Below are 18,899 nucleotides of genomic sequence, written 5' to 3' on the forward strand. Positions count from 1 at the left end.
GTATTGGCTCAAAAACAGACACATAGACCAATGGAATCCAATAGAAACCCCAGAATTAGACCCACAAACGTATGGCCAACTAATCTTTGACAAAGCAGGAAAGAATATCCAATGGAAAAAAGACAGTCTCTTTAACAAATGGTACTGGGAGAACTGGACAGCAACATACAGAAGGATGAAACTAGACCACTTTCTTACACCATTCACAAAAATAAACTCAAAATGGACAAAGGACCTGAATGTGAGACAGGAAACCATCAAAACCCTAGAGGAGAAAGCAGGAAAAAAACCTCTCTGGCCTCAGCAGCAGCAATTTCTTACTTGAAACATCTCCAAAGTCAAGGGAATTAAAAGCAAAAATGAACTATTGGGACTTCATGAAGATAAAAAGCTTCTGCACTGCAATGGAAACAATCAACAAATCTAAAAGGCAACCAACGGAATGGGAAAAGATATTTGCAAATGACATATCGGACAAAGGGTTAGTATCGAAATCTGTAAAGAGCTCACCAAACTCCACACCCGAAAAACAAATAACCCAGTGAAGAAATGGGCAGAAGACACTTCTCTAAGAAGACATCCAGATGGCCAACAGGCACATGAAAAGATGCTCAACGTCGCTCCTCATCAGGGAAATACAAATCAAAACCACACTCAGATATCACCTCATGCCAGTCAGAGTGGCCAAAATGAACAAATCAGGAGACTATAGATGCTGGAGAGGATGTGGAGAAACGGGAACCCTCTTGCACTGTTGGTGGGAATGCAAACTGGTGCAGCCGCTCTGGAAAACAGTGTGGAGGTTCCTCAAAAAATTAAACATAGATCTACCCTATGACCCAGCAATAGCACTGCTAGGAATTTACCCAAGGGATACAGGAGTACTGATGCATAGGGGCACTTGTACGCCAATGTTTATAGCAGCACTCTCAACAATAGCTAAATTATGGAAAGAACATAAATGTCCATCAACTGATGAATGGATAAAGAAAATGGATAAAGAATGGATCAAAGAAATTTTATATACACAATGGAATACTACGTGGCAATGAGAAAGAATGAAATATGGCCTTTTGTAGCAATGTGGATGGAACCGGAGAGTGTTATGCTAAGTGAAGTAAGCCATACAGAGAAAGACAGATACCATATGTTTTCACTCTTATGTGGATCCTGAGAAACTTAACAGAAGACCAAGGTGGAGGGGAAGAAAAAAAAAGAAGTTAGAGAGGGAGGGAGCCAAAACATAAGAGACTCTTAAAAACTGAGAACAGACTGAGGGTTGATGGGGGGTGGGAGGGAGGGGAGGGTGGGTGATGGGTACTGAGGAGGGCACCTGTTGGGTTGAGCACTGGGTGTTGCATGGAAACCAATTTGACAATAAATTTCATATTAAAAAAAAAAGAATCAAGTCCTCATAGAAACAGGGAACATACCAATGTGTCCTTATCTAAAGTTCCAGATTTTCCTTGCTGCCTACAAGGTGCCCAGGGCTAGGCAAAGGAAGCAAGTTAAGGGAAAGGAGAATTTTCTTGGTGGCAGTGCAGAAGACAGGGAGAAGCAAGGAGGAGGTGGTTGTAACAACAGAATTTGCGACCAGTCCTTACCTGGCTGTAGGAGGGGCTGATGCCCAGTTCTGAGGTTCCATGAAATAGGTAGACAGCACCCCGGTTCTCCTGCTCTCCTGGGGCCCCAATGGCCACATCTGTCAGCTTGTCCCCATTCACATCCCCCAGCACTGTCAAGGCTGCCCCAAAGCGGCCCCAGGGGTGGCCCTGCTCCCCACAGAGAATGACCTCACACTGCCATCTAGCCCTCTGCAGAACAAAACAAGTGTCAGGACCCAACCAGGCAACCCCTCCACCCCACACCCAGGTCCCACCCAGCCCAGGTCTCATCAGACACTTACCCCCAGGGGCAAGTGGCACATGGACACCTGCCCCCCCCGAGTTGGCTTGTAGTAATGTGGAGCCCCAATGAGGACGAGGTCAGAGTTGCCATCTCTGTTCACATCGACAGAGCAGAGGGAGGCCCCAAAGTAGGAACCAATCTGGAGGATAGAGTGTGAAGTCATCCTGCCTGCCTCTGTCAGAGGCATCCCCTTCTGGGATAGGTCCCTCCTCTCCCCAGTCACCAGGGACTTCCCCCATGGATCCCAAAACCCCTTCTCCTCCCTCTCTGCCCCTGGAGACCCTGCCACCCTCGTGTTTCACTCTGGCTTCCTCTACATCCAACCTGGGTGCCTGCAACTTCAGCCTTCGGCCTCCATTGCCCGAATGCCTGAGTGAAGATAACAACCTTCCCAGTATGCTGATGGCGGGGGGCCCCCAGGATCAGGATCTTCACCCCCTTCCAAAATGCCAGCTCAGTGGAGTAACCTGAGGGGGGCAGACCTCAGCATAAAAGCTTCCTCCCTACTCCCCAAGCTCCTGCCCTTCCCAGGCAGTTCATCTCCCTCCTGTGCCCCCAATCACAGCCCTTTCTCACCTAGATAAGAGTCCCTCATGTCCACATTCTCTTGAGACATGTTGATGAAAGTGGGGTTCATATTTTTGGGGTATAGGAAGGCTCCTCCAGACCAGCTGAAGCTCCCCACAGCCCCCAGAACTGGCCCATCCTGGGAGGAAAGGATTCCAGGGCTAAGCAGGTTTGAGTCAAAAACAGACAGCCTATTTAAAGCAATGCCTACCACTGATTCCACTTTTCTTTTTTCATGTTTACTGATTTTGAGACAGAGAGAGAGAGAGAACGAGAAGGAGGTGGGCAGAAAGAGAGGGAGGAAGAGAATCCCACGCAGGCTCCATGCCAATAGCACAGAGCCCAATACAGGGCTCAATCCCACAAACAGCTAAATTATGACCTGAGCCAAAATCAAGAGCTGGACACACAACAGACTGAGCCACCCAGGTGCCCCCTGACTCCACTTATTATTTGGAATTCTCTTTCTCCACTCATTCATCTAACACCTATCCTTACCTTCCCTCCTCCCACCACTCCCTACCTCTTACATCAATGGCCTGAAAATGGCCCCACTCACAGGTGAGAACACAGCGCTGAAACCCTCCTGGGACATCTCCAATTCAAAGGAACTACTGCTTATGGTCTGCGTACCTGGAAGAAGACATGACACCTGGGTTCCAGGGGGAAATACAGGCTTTACCAAGTCTGAAAAGGACATCTCAGCTTTAGACGATCTAATGTTGGACATTAATACCCAAAGGGAGGAATTGGTGGCTATGACAAGTGGGTCCAGGTCCAAGAAGGGAAAGCATTTATGGGTTATGGCTTCTAAAGTGAGTACTTTCATCTCTGACTTACCCTCAATGGCAAAGATCTTCTCTTTCAGTTGCTTTTGAATGTCTCTCAAAGCATCAAAATTCTCCACTTGAAAAATGTACTCATGGGAGGGCTTTGATGCAATGTCATTTAATTCTTTCCGGGAATGTGGATTTTGAAAAGCCAATCCCACCTGTCCCCAACAAAGACCAACTCAGTGAAAATAATAATAAATTTAATATGCCTGCCACATGCTGGGTGCATATCCCCCAATAACGCCACAAGGTCAATAATATTACACTCAGTGTACAGATGAGAAAAATGAGGCTCAGACAACATCAGGGAATTTAAAGAAAAGGATCAGGGTCCCCAGGCTGGAACACAGCTTTCATATTGAAGGTAGTAGAAGCTGAGAGAGCTGAGGTTTTTGTCCTAGAAAGGGAAGTTGCTTTAAGAGGAAGTGAAGGGAGGAAGCGGTGGGAGGGTATTTCCACATCCTACCCCAACTGCATAGCGAATGATACCCGCAGCTTCAGCCCTAGGGATAACATCCTCATAACCCAGGGGGTCTCCTTTTTTCTGACCATCAGTGATGACAATAAGGATCTTGGAGGCATCTTTTCGGGCCCCACTTGAGGCACTGAACAGTTGATTTCTGTCAGAGAAGAAGATCCAGAGACCTGTGAACAGAACTGCTACTGGTCCCTTATGCCTTTTGAGAACAAGTTGTTGACCCTTTCTCTTGGAGGTCCCAGTCCCACCTGTAGGCCCCCAGCTTGGTGAGGAGACCACAGGCTGAATTTCTGTCCCAGCCTGTCCCTCTCTCATGGAGATAGGTGAGGCCTAAAGGAAGACCCAGATGTTTTGGGGAAGGACCCGGGAGAAGGGAGGACTCACATAACCATTTGGATGGCTGTAGCTGTGTAAGTGAACCCTTGCAGCTGGTATACAGAATCCAACAGGCCTAGTGGGTTTGAGCTGTATATGAAGTCTTTGAAAGTGAAGTGCACCCGGGAATGGTCGGAGAACTGCATCAGAGAGAACTGGGAGAATTGAAGGGGGCTGGGAGCCAAGGCCACTTGACCAAAACCCCAGGCACCCCACCCACAAACCTCCCACGGGGCCCCTGCACACTTGCCTTCCCTCCCCCAAGGACACACCTGGGTGCTAGGTCTCTGGAACTGGCTCATAACAGCCTTCACAAAATTCAACATCTTGGTAAAATCTCTGAAGGAGATGCTCCCTGAGCCATCGATCAGGAACACAATATCCTGCTCCTGCCTCGGACACTCTGAGAAAGGAAGTGGCACCAGTTCTCCAAGGAACACTCCCAGAGCCCAGGACTTCAGCATCCTGGCCACAAGAACTCACTGCCCCCCAACCCAGGGACCTCCTTAAGCCCTGCCTAGAATAGGGTCCTTTGGCCTCCTTAAGTCCCTAAAGAGGCTATATCTGTGATTCAGCTTCTCACACCTGTGTAGTCAGCCTAGGTGATAAAAAAGTGAAGTTCCTCCAATCCAGATGGTAAGAAACGGGGAGCCCCTCCTTCTACCTTGGCTGTCTGTGCCCCTCTCCCAAACCCTATCCCACTCCCTCTCCCATATCCCCATGATCCAGCAATGAAAGGAGCCTGCTTCAGCCCCTGGCCAGAATCTGTCCTCATTAGTCAATGCCAAACTGTGCTTTTGTTAAATATTTTTAATGTCATCCCTGGAAATAACCACACACTGGCTCTGTTCTGTTCTCAGCTTAAATATGGGCCCCTATTCCCCTCCTGAGTGTATTCAAAATTGGTCAAAAAGAGGAAGCTCTCCCAGTTCTCCAAGAAGAGACCTCCCAGCCTCCCTCTTTCATTCCAGAGGTTCCCACCAGACAGTGGTGTCCTGGGTGTTCTTATGGGAGCCCAGATTCCTATGGGCAAAGTCTAGGAAGTGCTAGAAGAGAACTCCATTCAGTGGCCAGACGTCAGTTTCCCCAAGGGCTTCAGTGGAAATGTGAAACCAGGGAGGGGCCTAGTGTGCACACATACATTCATGCATACCTATTCACATACACATACATACACAAATAAACCCATGCATACTCATATGCACACATATACACACATACTCATATATATACACTCATGTAAATATACATACAGGCACATATGCATGTGCATATATATGCACACATATATATATCCATGTACATAGACACACACACACATACACACACTGCTCAGATTGTCTGCGCCTTCATCATTCTTTCCCATTCTGTTACACAAATTGGTTATACCCCAGGGTGTATTGACTGAAAATAAATTCCCTTCTCCCTAAAAATAATAGCAGCTAACATTAATTGAGCCCTCACTATGTGCTAAACCTTGGCCATGGATCATCTTATGTCACTCTCAGGGTTGGGTGTCATTACCCCCATCTCACAAATGAAGAAACTGGAGCTCCAAAAGGGTTAGGTCATAGAAAAGTGGAACAGTAATGTGGCAAGATGTGAAAGCATACAGTGACTACCCAACTCATGTCTGGAACTGCTATACTATCCAGTACATATTTTTTCCAGATGTCTTTTTTATCCACTCTGGCAAAAGTGTCTCTGGCCCACTACACTCCCAATCACAAGTGTGTGGGCTCCTCAAAGAAACCAGTAGTCCCCAACACTCACCCTGCAGGGCAGCCGGGAGCCTCTGGGCCTGCCAGGAAGGGGAAACCAGCAGGAAACAGAACCCAGTCAAGTACATGTTTTCCTTGCATGTATGGTGCACTGTGGGGCCACAGGCCTAAGGACAGAGGTGTCTGATGGGAGGGGCTGTCCCTGCTTCCATTCCATCCTTCCAACCCAGTATTTTCACACTCCCCAAGGTCCCCAGCCCCACTAACCCCAGGTCCCCATTCTTCCCTTCAGGACAGCTCTGCAACCCAGGTAACTCACCAGCAGTTGAGAGGGGTTGGTTGAGGCTGCCAGGGACAGGCCCAAGGACATGTTCACTGCTTCTGGGGGGACTGAGGGGACAGATATGTGCATGGTCACCCTCAGATCTGTGTAAGATCTGGGCAGGGGTCACCTCAACCCTGCAAGACAAGGAGGTCTGGAAAGTGAAGGAGGCTTTCAGGTCTTAAGCCATGAGGGTAAGGGGTGTGATGGACAAAGAGGCTATGAAGGCATCAGGAAGCTTGTCTGAGGGTGAGGGTCTGCAGACAGAGCTGGAACTGGGAAGTGCATCTTCTGTGCTCCCCCCAGGTCCCCAGAGCATAGGAGTTTGGACCTGGGTCCCAGGGAGAGGCAGTGACTCACTCTTCAGGCGGATAGGCTCACACTTGCCCGTTCTATAGTCACACTGGTAGAGGCTACCTGTTTGGTTGGCAGCCTTTATCTCCTGGGGGGCTCCAACCACCACCCTGGGGGGAGGAAGACAAAGAACACTGAAGTTAAGAATATGGACAGTGGATGGGGCGCCTGGGTGGCTCAGTCGGTTAAGCGGCCGACTTCGGCTCAGGTCACGATCTCGAGGTCCGTGAGTTCGAGCCCCGTGTCGGGCTCTGTGCTGACAGCTCAGAGCCTGGAGCCTGTTTCAGATTCTGTGTCTCCCTCTCTCTCTGCCCCTCCCCTGTTCATGCTCTGTCTCTCTCTGTCTCAAAAATAAATAAACGTTAAAAAAAAATTTTTTTTAAAGAATATGGACAGTGGAGCCAGACTGCCACTCGGCAAGTTTGCTTCATCTCTAAGCCTCAAAGTCCTTATCTGCAAAGTGGAGATTAATAACAATTTAAGTTACACATGGGAGGGATTTTTGTCTGTTTTGTTCTCCTGTATATGTCTGGCTCCTTTAGTAGTAAGTGCTCAATAAATATTTCCTGAAAAGTTGATTCTTACCTATCTTATAAGATTATTATGATGACGAAATTAGTACTCACCTAGAAATGCAAATCAAAACTACATGGAGATATCACCTCACACCTGTCAGAATGGCTAAAATCAACACAAGAAACAAAAGGTGTTGGCAAGGATATGGAAAAAGGATCCCTCATGTACAGTTGGTGAGAATGCAAACTGGTGCAGTCACTGTGGAAAACAGTATGGTTTCCTCAAAGGGCTACAAATAGAACTACTGTATGATCCAGCAATCACACTCTTGGGTATTTACCCAAAGAATACAAAAATACTAACTCAAAAGGATACATGCACCCCTGTGTCTATAGCAGGATTATTTACAATAGCCAAGATATGGAAGCAGCCCAAATGTCAATTGGTGAATGGATAAAGAAGATGTGGGATACACACACACACACACACACACACACACACACTATATATATATATATATATATATATATATATATATATATATAATATATAATATATATATTATATATATTATATATATATATATATATATATATCTGCACCAGTTTGCATTCTCACCAACTGTACATGAGGGATCCTTTTTTCCATATCCTTGCCAACACCTGTTGTTTCTTGTGTTGATTTTAGCCATTCTGACAGGTGTGAGATGATATCTCAGTGTAGCTTTGATTTGCATTTCTAGGTGAGTACTAATTTAGTCGTCACAGGAATCTTATGTATTCAGCCATAAAAAAGAATGACATTTTGCCATTTGCAGTGAAATAGATGGAGCTAGAGAGTGTAATGGTAAGTGAAATAAGTCAGTGAAATAAGTCAGAAATATGATTTCATTCATGTGGAATCTAAGAAACAAAATAAATGAACAAAGGAGAAAAGAGAGAGAGAGAAACCAAGCAACAGATTCTTAATTACAGAGAATAAACTGATGGTTACCAGAGAGAAGGAGGGTAGGGTTATGGGTTAAATAGGTGATAGCGATTAAGGAGTGCATTTGTTATGTATGGTACTGGCACAAAAACAGACACTTAGATCAATGGAACAGAATAGAGAACCCAGAAATGGACCCAGAAATGTATGGCCAACTAATTTTTGACAAAGCAGGAAAGAATATCCGATGGAATAAAGACAGTCTCTTCAGCAAATGGTGCTGGGAAAACTGGACAGTGACATGCAGAAAAATGAACCTGGATCACTTTCTTACACCATACAAAAAAATAAATTCAAACTGGATGAAAGACATAAATGTAAGACAGGAAGCCATCAAAATTCTCAAAGAGAAAGCAGGCAATAGCCTCTTTGACTTTGGCTGCAGCAACTTCTCACTCAACACGTCTCCAGAAGCAAGGGAAACAAAAGCAAAAATGAACTATTGGGACCTGATCAAAATAAAAAACTTCCACACAGCGAAGGAAACAATCAGCAAAACTAAAAAGGAACCAATGGAATGGGAGAAGATATTTGCAAATGACATATCAAATAAAGGCTTAGTATCCAAAATCTACAAAGAACTTATCAAACTCAACACCCAAAAAACAAATAATCTGGGAAGAAATGGGCAAAAGACATGAATAGACACTTCTCCAAAGAAGACATCCAGATGGCCAACCTACACATGAAAAAATGCTCCACATGACTCATCATCAGGGAAATACAAATCAAAACCACAATGAGATACCACCTCACACCTGTGAGAATGGCTAACATTAATAACTCAGGCAACAACAGATGTTGACGAGGATGCAGAGGAAGAGGATCTCTTTTGCACTGCTGGTGGGAATGCAGACTGGTGCAGTCACTCTGGAAAACATTATGGAGGTTCCTCAAAAAATTAAAAATTTAAGTACCTTATTTATCCAAAGTATTTATCCAAGGGATACAGGTGTGCTATTTCTAGGGGCACATACACCCCAATGTTTATAGCAGCGCTATCAACAATAGCCAAAGTATGGAAAGAGCCCAAATGTCCATTGACAGATGAATGAATAAAGAAGATGTGGTATAGCCAAAGCATAAGAGACTCTTAAAAACTGAGAACAAACTGAGGGCTGATGGGAGGTGGGAGGGAGGGGAGGGTGGGTGGTGGGTATTGAGGAGGGCACCTTTTGGGATGAGCCTTGGGTGTTGTATGGAAACCAATTTGACAATAAACTTCATACATTGAAAGAAAAAGGAAGATGTAGTATATAAATACAATGGAGTATTACTGGGCAATCAAAAAGAATGAAACCTTGCCATTTGCAACTATGTGGATGGAACTGAAGGGTATTATGCTAAGAGAAATTAGTCAGAGAAAGACTAATATCATATGACTTCACTCATATGAGGAATTTAAGATACAAAACAGATGAACGTAAGTGAAAGGAAGCAAAAATAATATAAAAACAGGGAGGGGGACAAAACATAAAAGACTCTTAAATATAGAAAACAAACAGCGGGTTACTGGAGGCATTGTGGGAGGGGCGGATGGTCTAAATGGGTAAGGGGCATTAAGGAATCTACTCCTGAAATCATTATTGCACCATATGCTAACTTGGATATAAATTAAACAACAAATAAATTAAAAGGAATGCATTTTTTGTGATGAGCACCAGATGATGTATGGAATTTTGAATCACTCTATTTTACACCTGAAACTAATATAGCACTATAAGTTAACTACACTGGAATTTAAATTCAAAATTTTTAAATAAAATAAATCAGTGACCACATAAAGCATGCTTGGCACAGTGCTGGGCACTTAGAAAGTGCTCAATAAATGTTAGTTGTAATCATCAAGATGGCAAGACAGTACCTGCTTTCAGTCCAACTCTTCATATCCCTAAGAGAATTTCTACACCGGGCACTGGAGAAGAGAATCATGGGGAAGGACAGGACTTTGTGCATGGAAAGGAGTTGATGAGAACCAAAAGCCAGTCACCACCCAGTCCTCACCAGGAGTTGGCATACTGGACCACACTGTATCCAAACCCAGCACTCTCCATAAGGAAGGTTGTTGGCTGATCTGTGTCCAAGTTGAAACAGAGAGAAGAAGCCAAGCCTGGGAAAGGGAGGTGAGAAGAGAAGCTCTGAAGAAGGGTCTTCCTCCTATTCCATCTCCCCAGACCCCAGACCTGCTCTCCTCTCCAGGTCCAATGCCCTAATGTCTCCTGGACTTCTGAACTCTTAGGCTCAGGCTTCCCCCAGTCCTGCTTCTCTCCTGCAGGAAGTCCAGAGACAGCTCTTCACTCATTGGCCTGCTGGAATGTTTCAATTCTCCATTTTCACAGAGAAACACCCAGACTCTAACTCCTTTGCCACCCTGGGGCTTCTAGGAGAAAGAGTCCAGGAAAACTTGGGCCAAGGTGACATTGTGAACAGAGCACAAGGTTGACTTGTTCTACCTACTTGGGAAATCTCTAGATTGTTCAGGCAACTGTCCCCTCCCTCTCCCTCCAAAAACTCCAGATACCAAGCCCTGTGTAACTCCAGATCCCTCCCCTAATGTCTGCGTCCAAAACATATACATTCTCAGCTCTTTCCCTATCTGGACCCCAATGCTCTCATGTCTCTTCATTGGAGCCCGCCACTTACCCATCAACAGGAGGAAGGTCCTGATCATGGTCATGACTGGAAGGTAAGATATGGGCTTCTGAGTTCCTCAGCCACTGAGGGAACTGGACAAAGGTACAGAGGGGCCAGTGAGCAGAGAGGTAGTCAGGAGAATAGAAGCAGAGAGGGAAGTTGTCAGCATGACTCAGAAGTGGAGGGCGGAGAATAGGACTAAAATAAACAGAGAAAGGGGCTGAGGTAGCCCACACATCCTGGGTCCAAGAGTCTTTCTAACCAGAGATGGCTTGCTTCTTTTGCTTTACCAAACTAGACTTAAGTGAATGCAAATCCCCTCCCTGCCTCACCTCTTTAGCTTCTCTAGTTGTACAGGCAGAAGTTTCCTCTTGACCTTGAAACTTCATTTAGCCTGGGGAGGGAAAACAGGCAGATGCCAGGGTCAATTTAGGGCCCTAATGGAGACTCTGGTGGGTACTCTCAGGCCTGGAAACCTCTGGGCTAAGAAGCAAGCATCTGGACCTTAGGAGGAAAATGGAGTGGGCATTTAGTCATTTACTCAACAAGCCTCATTTGAGGCTAATTACGCAACTCTCTATTAGCAAAGAGATAAAACACAAACCAGAAGGCCCAGCCCTGGGGTCAGTAGAGAAGGAAAATGTGCAAAGAGCAAGGTATTGCTATGAGATGAGAAGCCCATTGACCACAGAGTACCTTACCCACTTAGAAGGGTGTCTATTTCTGAAAAGGCTTCCTGGCACTTGAGCTGAGTTTTGAAGGCAACTGACTATAGGGGAGCATATTTCAGAAGGGGTAGCCAAATGTGACCAAGGCATGAGACTGGAGGACCTCTTGGGAAACCAGTGATGGTAAACCAGAGAGTGGGAGGTGGGAAGTGACAAGAGATGAGGTCAGTGCCATGGAGGAAGGGGAGAAGGGGAAGCAGGCCCCAAGTCTGGAAAGCCCCCTTAAGGTATGTTGATTTTATCCTGAGGGCAGAGGGAAGCATTGAATCAAATTGGGAAGACTGAAATCTTCAAATTTACATTTTAGAAAGCTAGAAAGAGGAGCAGTATGGGGCATGGTTTCATTGAGAACTAGCTGAAGACAGACCAGCTAAGAGAGAGGTAATGGGGCCCTGTGGGGTGAGCTAGTGGCTATGGGGATGGGCTGGAGGCTGACTGGTCTCTAAGGGGAAGACACTGGTGATGGTCCCTGAGCATACTTGGAGGAAGGGAGGGACAATGGACTAGGATAGTTACGGTTTTTAGAAAGCCAAAATTTAGTCTTTAAGAGCTTGGGCTCTCAATCTCTCTAGGCTCCAGTTTCCTCTTCCACAAAATGAGGGTGATAATAAAACTACATATCTCCTAGGGTGCCTGGATGGTTCAGTCAGTTAAGCATCCAACTCTCAATTTCAGTTCAGGAGATGATTTTATGGTTTGTGAGTTTGAGCCCCGCATCAAGCTCTGCACTGACAGCATGGAGACTGCTTGGGATTCTCTCCCTTTCTGACCCTCCCCACTCGTGTTCTCAATCTCTCTCTCTCTCTCTCTCTCTCTCTCTCTCTGTAAAAATAAATAAACATTTTTTAAAACTTTAAAAGTACACATTTCCTATTGTTTGTTTCTGGGAAAGTTGAATTAGTATGAAATGCTGATAAAAATGTATATGAGCTTCTGTCATTGGCTATTATGAGTACTATGCTCTGGTGATTATTGTGTTAGGTAAGAGGGGCCTGAAGGCCTTCCAAGAGAAGATGTCCTAGAGGCAGTTGAGTGAATGGGGCTAGAGCTCAGGAGACAATTCTGGGTTTCGGATCCATCAGAAGTGCTGAATGAGATCCTGGTGGGAGTGTGAAGAGGGAAGAGAAAGATGGGTGGAAGAGGGGAAGGAAACCAGTGTTAGCAGCAGAGCAGAAGCCCAGAAATATTGAGAAGGAAGGAGTTCTCAAAGAGGGAGAAAGGAGCCCAGGAGAAAAAAACGGTATCATGAAAGGGCTACCTGGAGAGGAATGTAAATAATTTCACAAGCTGCCAGATGTCAAGTGAGGTGAGAAATGAAGAAGTCCCCAGATATGGCAACAGAGGCTATCAAGGACCCTAGAGGTGGCAGTGCCAGGTTAGTGGGGGGGGGGAGGGAGCTGGGAGTGAGTAATGTGGGCATTAATGCCACCTGAAGATAAGCAGCCTTGTAGGGACCTCAGATACAATATGACTGGAGAAAATCCCTGGAATTCTTGGAGATGAAAAAAAAATTGAAAGAGAAGGAAATGGAGACACAGAAACCCAATAAAAAGAAAGAAGTGACCCAGATTTCAGACAAGATAAAAGGCAAGCCAGAAATAACTCAAGCCAGGAGATGTCTAGAAGACTCAGGACTGGACTCACAGACAGGGTAAGTACAAGAGAGCCACCAAGCCTTTGAAGGTGCCTTGAATCCTGGCCTTTCCAGGGCTTGGGTTCCACTCTTGATGGATGAGGTACACAAAACAAGAATATTGGACAACTAAGACTTAAATTCTTCTTTCAAGCCGACCAACATACTTCTATGATACTTCAGGAAAAGCCAAGCAAGGTAAGACATCTCACCTTTAACAAAGATAACTTGTATCATAAAAGTGTAGAACAGGATGTGTCCTTAATTCAAGCCATCCATGAAGGCAGTGAGCCTCCAGATAGGAACTTAGGGTTTCTAAAACTCACAGCCCCTTTTCATTCCAGTGAATCATGTTGTGACACTTCCAGAAAAAGGATGGCAGCTGAGGAGCATAATATAAGCAAGGAAAGGGTGGATACCCAAGTTCCCTAATCTCCTCAGCCCAGTAGGACCATGAGTCAGTCACATCCAACTCTGTCCATCTGACACCTGTAGGTTGTTCAGAGCCAAGGCTGAGCCGGTGGAAGAAGTCAAGAGCAGAATGGGAGGGTTTGGGGAAGTTTGGAGGCAGCCAGCCTTTCTCACTGCTGGAATTCCTCACTCAATAAGTTTCTGCTCTGTCCCTGAGACTAGATATACTGACTGAAGAAGATTCTGGTAGGATGGTGGGGCAGGAGGTGCTGCTTCTGATCTGTCACATACTGGAGCAAGGATGGGAAATGGAGAAACCAGGACAGATGTTGATTTAATTCAGGTCTGATTTACCTGAACTAAGTGGAACTGAATAATTTTGGGTCTGTTTCCTGGGTTGTTTCTTTTCCATGGAAAGGGAACAGAAATCTGGTGGGTGGAAACTTTGGTATTTTTCAGTCTGTTTCCACCCCCACACTTACCCATGAGGCCTGAATGGATTTTCCCTAGAGTTTCTGCCCTTCTTCTTACCATATGCACTCTGTCTCACTTCTCTTTCTTTGATGAACAATTGGCCACCTCACCACCAAATTTTCTCAAAACAGAATTTTTTTAGAGAGAAGGGGAGGGGGAAGGAGAAAGAGAATCCCAATCAGGCTCTGCACTGTCAGCATGGAGCCTGACCCAAGGCTCAAACCCAAGAACTGTGAGATAATGACCTGAGCTGAAACCAAGAGTCAGACGCTTAACCAACTGAGTCACCCAGGCACCCCAAAACAATTTATTTAACTCTATAGTGTAGAAATACACACATGTATACTCAGGTTCTCAGGAAGAGGCTGCTTTCCAAAAGCAACTGGTTCTCCCTACACTCCAGGAGCCGTGGGCATGGAATTCTGTTGTGATCGATTATTTGAGAACGCTAGAGGATTTTAGCCAGTGGTTGGGAAGTTTGGGACATGGAAGTGAGAAGCAGGCATAGGGTAATAACATCTTTATGGCAGAAAAAAAGAACTGAGTAATACTAACGTAACGTGCCCTTTATGTCTGTTAGCTCACTGAATCTTCTCAACAGCCCTATGGGGGTGGGGAGCTGCTATTATCCTCATTTTATGGATGCAGAATTAAGGCACAGAGAAGTTGAGTTATTTGCCTCAAGTTGCCAGCTAGTACAAGGTAAAGACAGATATCAAGGCACTGGAGTCTTGACCACACTGTTAATGATCTTACTTCCTCCTTTCTACCCCATCTGCTGCCGGGGCAGTATTTGTTCACTCAACCATTCATCCCACACACAGGAGCTTCTCGTGTGATCCAGGCTGTGGGTTGGCTGCTAGGGAAGCAAAACAAGCAAGAAAGGGTGCTGGCCTTCTAAGAGATCATACCCTACAAGGGAAACAATATTCTGATACATTCAAATCACAAGTTTTACTAGATAGCAGAATAATTTGAGTGGCTCAGGGAGGAAGTGATTAGCTCTGCTTTGGTGAATCTCAGAAGGAAATTCTTGGGGGGTGGTGCTTTTATACACCAGGGATTGGTATAGAGACTATAGACTTCTTCAATATAAGGACTGTATCCTTCTGGTCCTCTATCCCCTGCATTCAGCACAACACCTGACACATAGGAAGCACCCAATCAATACTTGGTGCCTGCATGAAGTTAAAGAAGGGCAGAGCTAATCCCAGTCAAGGGAACAAGCCTTTTTGTACAGAACATCCAACAGTTCTGGTCTCAGTCACTGTTGCACCTCAATTATGTGCCTGGGAAATAGCACTTGCTTCTGTTTGTTGCTATAGCTGTTATAAGTTGAGGATAAGGGTGAGAATTCACAGTTTTCCTTAGTGAAGAATAAAAAGTGACACCCTCTCAATGACAGCTCATTGAGATCAGACACTCATTTCTCTTTCTTTCTCCAAGGATGGCCATTAGACCTAGAGTAGATACAACCAGGGGTCAAACATGTCTGTTGGGTATGTGGATAGTTGGGTGATAAGAGGGTAGGTGAGTTTGTGTGTGGACAGATGAGCAGGTGGCTGGGTAGATGGGAGGATGAGTGGATGAATGGATAAGTGGGGTGGATGGGTATGTGGAAAGGAAATCTGCACATATTTGAAGGTGATAGACCAAGCGTTCAGCCCAGATAACCTGGGATCCCCCCAATTGTTGTATAAATCGAAGGCTGCCTCAGAACAAGGCAAAAGCAGCCTTTCTAGGAGGCAAACTAATGAATTGGGGCAAATTTTGGATACAACAGGTATTTGTTTAGGTTGAGTAAATGCTGTAGGAAATAAGTAGAAGAATGTTAGGGAACACAGCAAACGTGTGTCTGGTGGATGAGGAAAAGCCTGGGGCAACAGTGAAGGGAAAAGGAAGGAACACTGGCTTGGCTTCTGTACATACATTGGCAAAAACCCCTTGGAGAATCAAATGGTTGTCCTTTAACTCCCACTGCTGGCAAATGATTTAGCTGGAATTAGAGGAACATAGTACTTAATTTGCACTTAAGTTCTGTGAAATAGAAGAGAAAATGAGAAGCAAAGATAATTCATTGAGAAAAGGAAAGACAGAGAAGAGGAAAGAGAGCAGAAATGAGGTGGTCAGAGTAAGGTGGATAGGGGCTGAATATTGATGACTGACCTACCTTCTTCTGGGTTTCCCTTGGAGGGAACATTCATACTTTCCATCTGAAGGCTCCATAATGCTGCCTCAATTCCCAGCCTTAGATTCAACTCACAAAGATGAGCAGGAAAAGCTGGGCTGGAGTCCAAGCTATAGGAAGCCTTGACTGACCTTGGGCAAGTTAACATAACCTCACTAATCATCAGTATCCTCTTCTGCAAAATAGGAACAATAATATCCACCTCAATGGGTAGGTGTGAAGAATTTAATGAGAACTGAATTGACTTTCAGGGCAGGACTTCTCCAGCCCTGTCTGAGCTAGAGTCTGGTCAGCACACCCCTCAAAATACGATGGAAAATAGCGTGAACAATGGGCTGATTACACCTGAACTGTAACACATAAATCAAGATGCTCTTAAATCAGAAAACACAGTGGCTTTCTGCCTACTCCACTCTGTGACTCAAAAAAAATTCTAAATGAAAAAGTAAGTGCAAGAAAGGTATTCAAAGTTCTGGTTTTCCTTCCAATATTTTGATGTTTCTTTGTATTTGTCAATTACAAATATTATATCCTTTTCAAAAAATTTTTTCCATCATTTTTTTGGTGCCTTGACTTTAATAGAGGCTCAAGCACAGCAGCTGTGCTGCACATGGGAGGGGCTGGGCTGGAGATGCTTGTGGGAATTAGGGGAGGGAGAATTCCAGAGAACAGAGGTAAGGCTGGGTCATCAGGCTTAGCTTCTGTATCTTACTCTTGGCTTGGTAGCAAGATTATTCTCTTTTTTTTATATTAAATACAATTTATTGTCAAATTGGTTTCCATACAACACCCAATAACAAGATCATTCTCAACAGGCAAATATATATATGGAAGAACATGGCAATCAATGCATTCAATTCATGTTTACTCAGAGGGGCCTTGGAACTTCAATGGGCAACAAGAGATGGGGGCAGATAAGGAGACCCATTTCAGCAGTTGTTCAAAGTCTGTGCCAAAATGGTAATGCCCACAGAGAAACTGGAAAGGAGATCATTGTGGTTTGTTTGTTTGTTTGTTTGTTTGTTTGTTTGTTTTTTAATTGTAGTAGCTGGACCAGAGGATTGAGAAAATAAATGAAGACCAACAAAATGTCTGTTGATAGGCAAAGGCTATTTATTCAGAGCTTGCTCTAGCAAGAAATTCAGCCACCGTCACTTGCATTTTGACAAATACCCAAAGGCAAGGGAGGAAGAGAGGCTAGGCTTTATGGCATAAAAAAGGAAGTTTTCAGGTGTGCCCTGACTGGAGGCTGTTGGCCCAGGGAAGCTGGAGGTGGATTAACTGGAAGCAGAACATCTTTTGATTGGTTAGGGGAGCATATTTGGCTTTTCCTGGTTGGGCCTAAGTTGGATACAGCAACAAAAATTAGGGAAGCTGTCAGTTATTAATCAAGCCCTGGTCATTTTGAGCCAATTATTACAGGGGTTATTGTTTGGCTTCCTGGACCAGTTGCTAAAGGTCTGACTTCCTACAAGTCTGACTTACAGGTGGCAAACCAGCTTCTTGGGCTGTTTATTATAGTTACTGGATGGGTTTCTTGGGCTGATTGCTACAGATTATGGGTCAGAGCTCTGTTTCTATGTATAGTCTATCCATTATCCATTCATTCTCTCAAGATTTAGAAAATGTGAAGTAGTTACATATAGCCAGATACTATATGGTCCTGAAGAAATGCATTGTGCTGTAGGGAAACAGACTTTTGAGAGCTCTGTCTTCTGGTGGAGGGAACAAGAACAGGAAGCCAGGAAAACCAAGATCATTCATTCATTCATTCATTTATTCACCAAACACATATATTCAGCAATTGTTTGCTCTGTGTTCCAGATATTGTCATAGGGGTTCCTGCACTCCAGGAATGTACAGTGTCCAGGAATAAAAAAACAGGTTACTGACAGCATATGAGAGGTGAAGCTTCTCTTGGCTAGGCATTCAGGAGGATCTGGAGGAAGTGACATTCAAGCTGAGACAAGAGTCAAGTGAAGGAGGAAAGGAAGTGAGTTCTGGGCAAAGAATAAAGCATGGACAAAGACTGGGAAGTGAGAAAGAACGAAGGGGGAACAGATACATCCTGACCTGTCCTCAACAGGTCATGTTTAGGCTTGACATCACAATGCAATTATTATTCACACTTCCTTTCACTTTCAAAAGGGTCCTGACTGGTCACGCTAGATATGGTGCATTTGAGAAATATGAGGTTGAGAGGGAAGGGAGCAGAAGGTGAGCTACAGAGGTAGGCAGTGACCAGATCACATAGGGCTTCAAGATCACCTTTAATCCAATGGACCCTAACCTCAGAGCAGGAGCGCTATATGGAGTGAACTGGAAAGCCATGTCCTGCCTGTTTATGGTGGCTCTACCTAGCTGCAGCCTCATGTTGTCTCACTCCCATTTTTCAATAAAAGCCATAAATTTGGGTTTCTCTAAGAAATCTGCCAACTTTAAAATGTCATCAACTCAGGGCAACTCAGTGGCTCAGTTGGTTAAACGGCTGACTTCAGTTCAGGTCATGATCTTGCAGTCTGTGGGTTCCAGCCCCACGTTGGGCTCTGTGCTGACAGCTCAGAGCCTGGAGTCTGCTTCCAATTCTGTGTATCTCTCTCTCTCTCTCTCTCTCTGCCCCTCCCCAGCTTGCTCTCTGTCTCTCTCTCAAAAATAATAAACATTAAAAAATTTTAATAATAAAATGTCAGTAACTAATCAAAAACAAATAAACAAACAAAACTATGTAGGCTAACTAAAACCTGAGGACTATTACTCAGCCACCAAAAAG

General features: G+C 44.8%; 1 protein-coding gene across 3 annotated transcripts in view; it reads right to left on the reverse strand.

Annotated features, from left to right (window-relative positions):
* LOC122209506 (integrin alpha-X-like) overlaps window positions 1-10,863 on the reverse strand; it is a 46,503-nt gene extending 35,640 nt beyond the window's left edge. The window contains exons 1-14 of one of the 3 annotated variants that reach the window (XM_042921390.1): window positions 10,705-10,863; window positions 10,066-10,171; window positions 6,565-6,668; window positions 6,202-6,272; window positions 5,935-6,049; window positions 4,434-4,564; window positions 4,171-4,301; window positions 3,775-3,928; window positions 3,316-3,466; window positions 3,035-3,108; window positions 2,485-2,614; window positions 2,233-2,375; window positions 1,907-2,047; window positions 1,605-1,814 (exon numbers count right to left, since the gene is read on the reverse strand). In XM_042921390.1, coding sequence (XP_042777324.1) covers window positions 1,605-1,814; window positions 1,907-2,047; window positions 2,233-2,375; window positions 2,485-2,614; window positions 3,035-3,108; window positions 3,316-3,466; window positions 3,775-3,928; window positions 4,171-4,301; window positions 4,434-4,564; window positions 5,935-6,049; window positions 6,202-6,272; window positions 6,565-6,668; window positions 10,066-10,171; window positions 10,705-10,738 — 1,695 coding nt within the window. In that variant the 5' untranslated portion in view covers window positions 10,739-10,863. Of the gene's footprint in view, window positions 1-1,604; window positions 1,815-1,906; window positions 2,048-2,232; window positions 2,376-2,484; window positions 2,615-3,034; window positions 3,109-3,315; window positions 3,467-3,774; window positions 3,929-4,170; window positions 4,317-4,433; window positions 4,565-5,934; window positions 6,050-6,201; window positions 6,273-6,564; window positions 6,669-10,065; window positions 10,172-10,704 lie in introns of all 3 variants that reach the window. The other 2 variants (XM_042921391.1, XM_042921389.1) reach the window with 2 other exon arrangements.
* Window positions 10,864-18,899: the final 8,036 nt, after the last annotated feature.

This window comes from Panthera leo, chromosome E3 (assembly GCF_018350215.1).
Source record: "Panthera leo isolate Ple1 chromosome E3, P.leo_Ple1_pat1.1, whole genome shotgun sequence".
NCBI lineage: Eukaryota > Metazoa > Chordata > Mammalia > Carnivora > Felidae > Panthera > Panthera leo.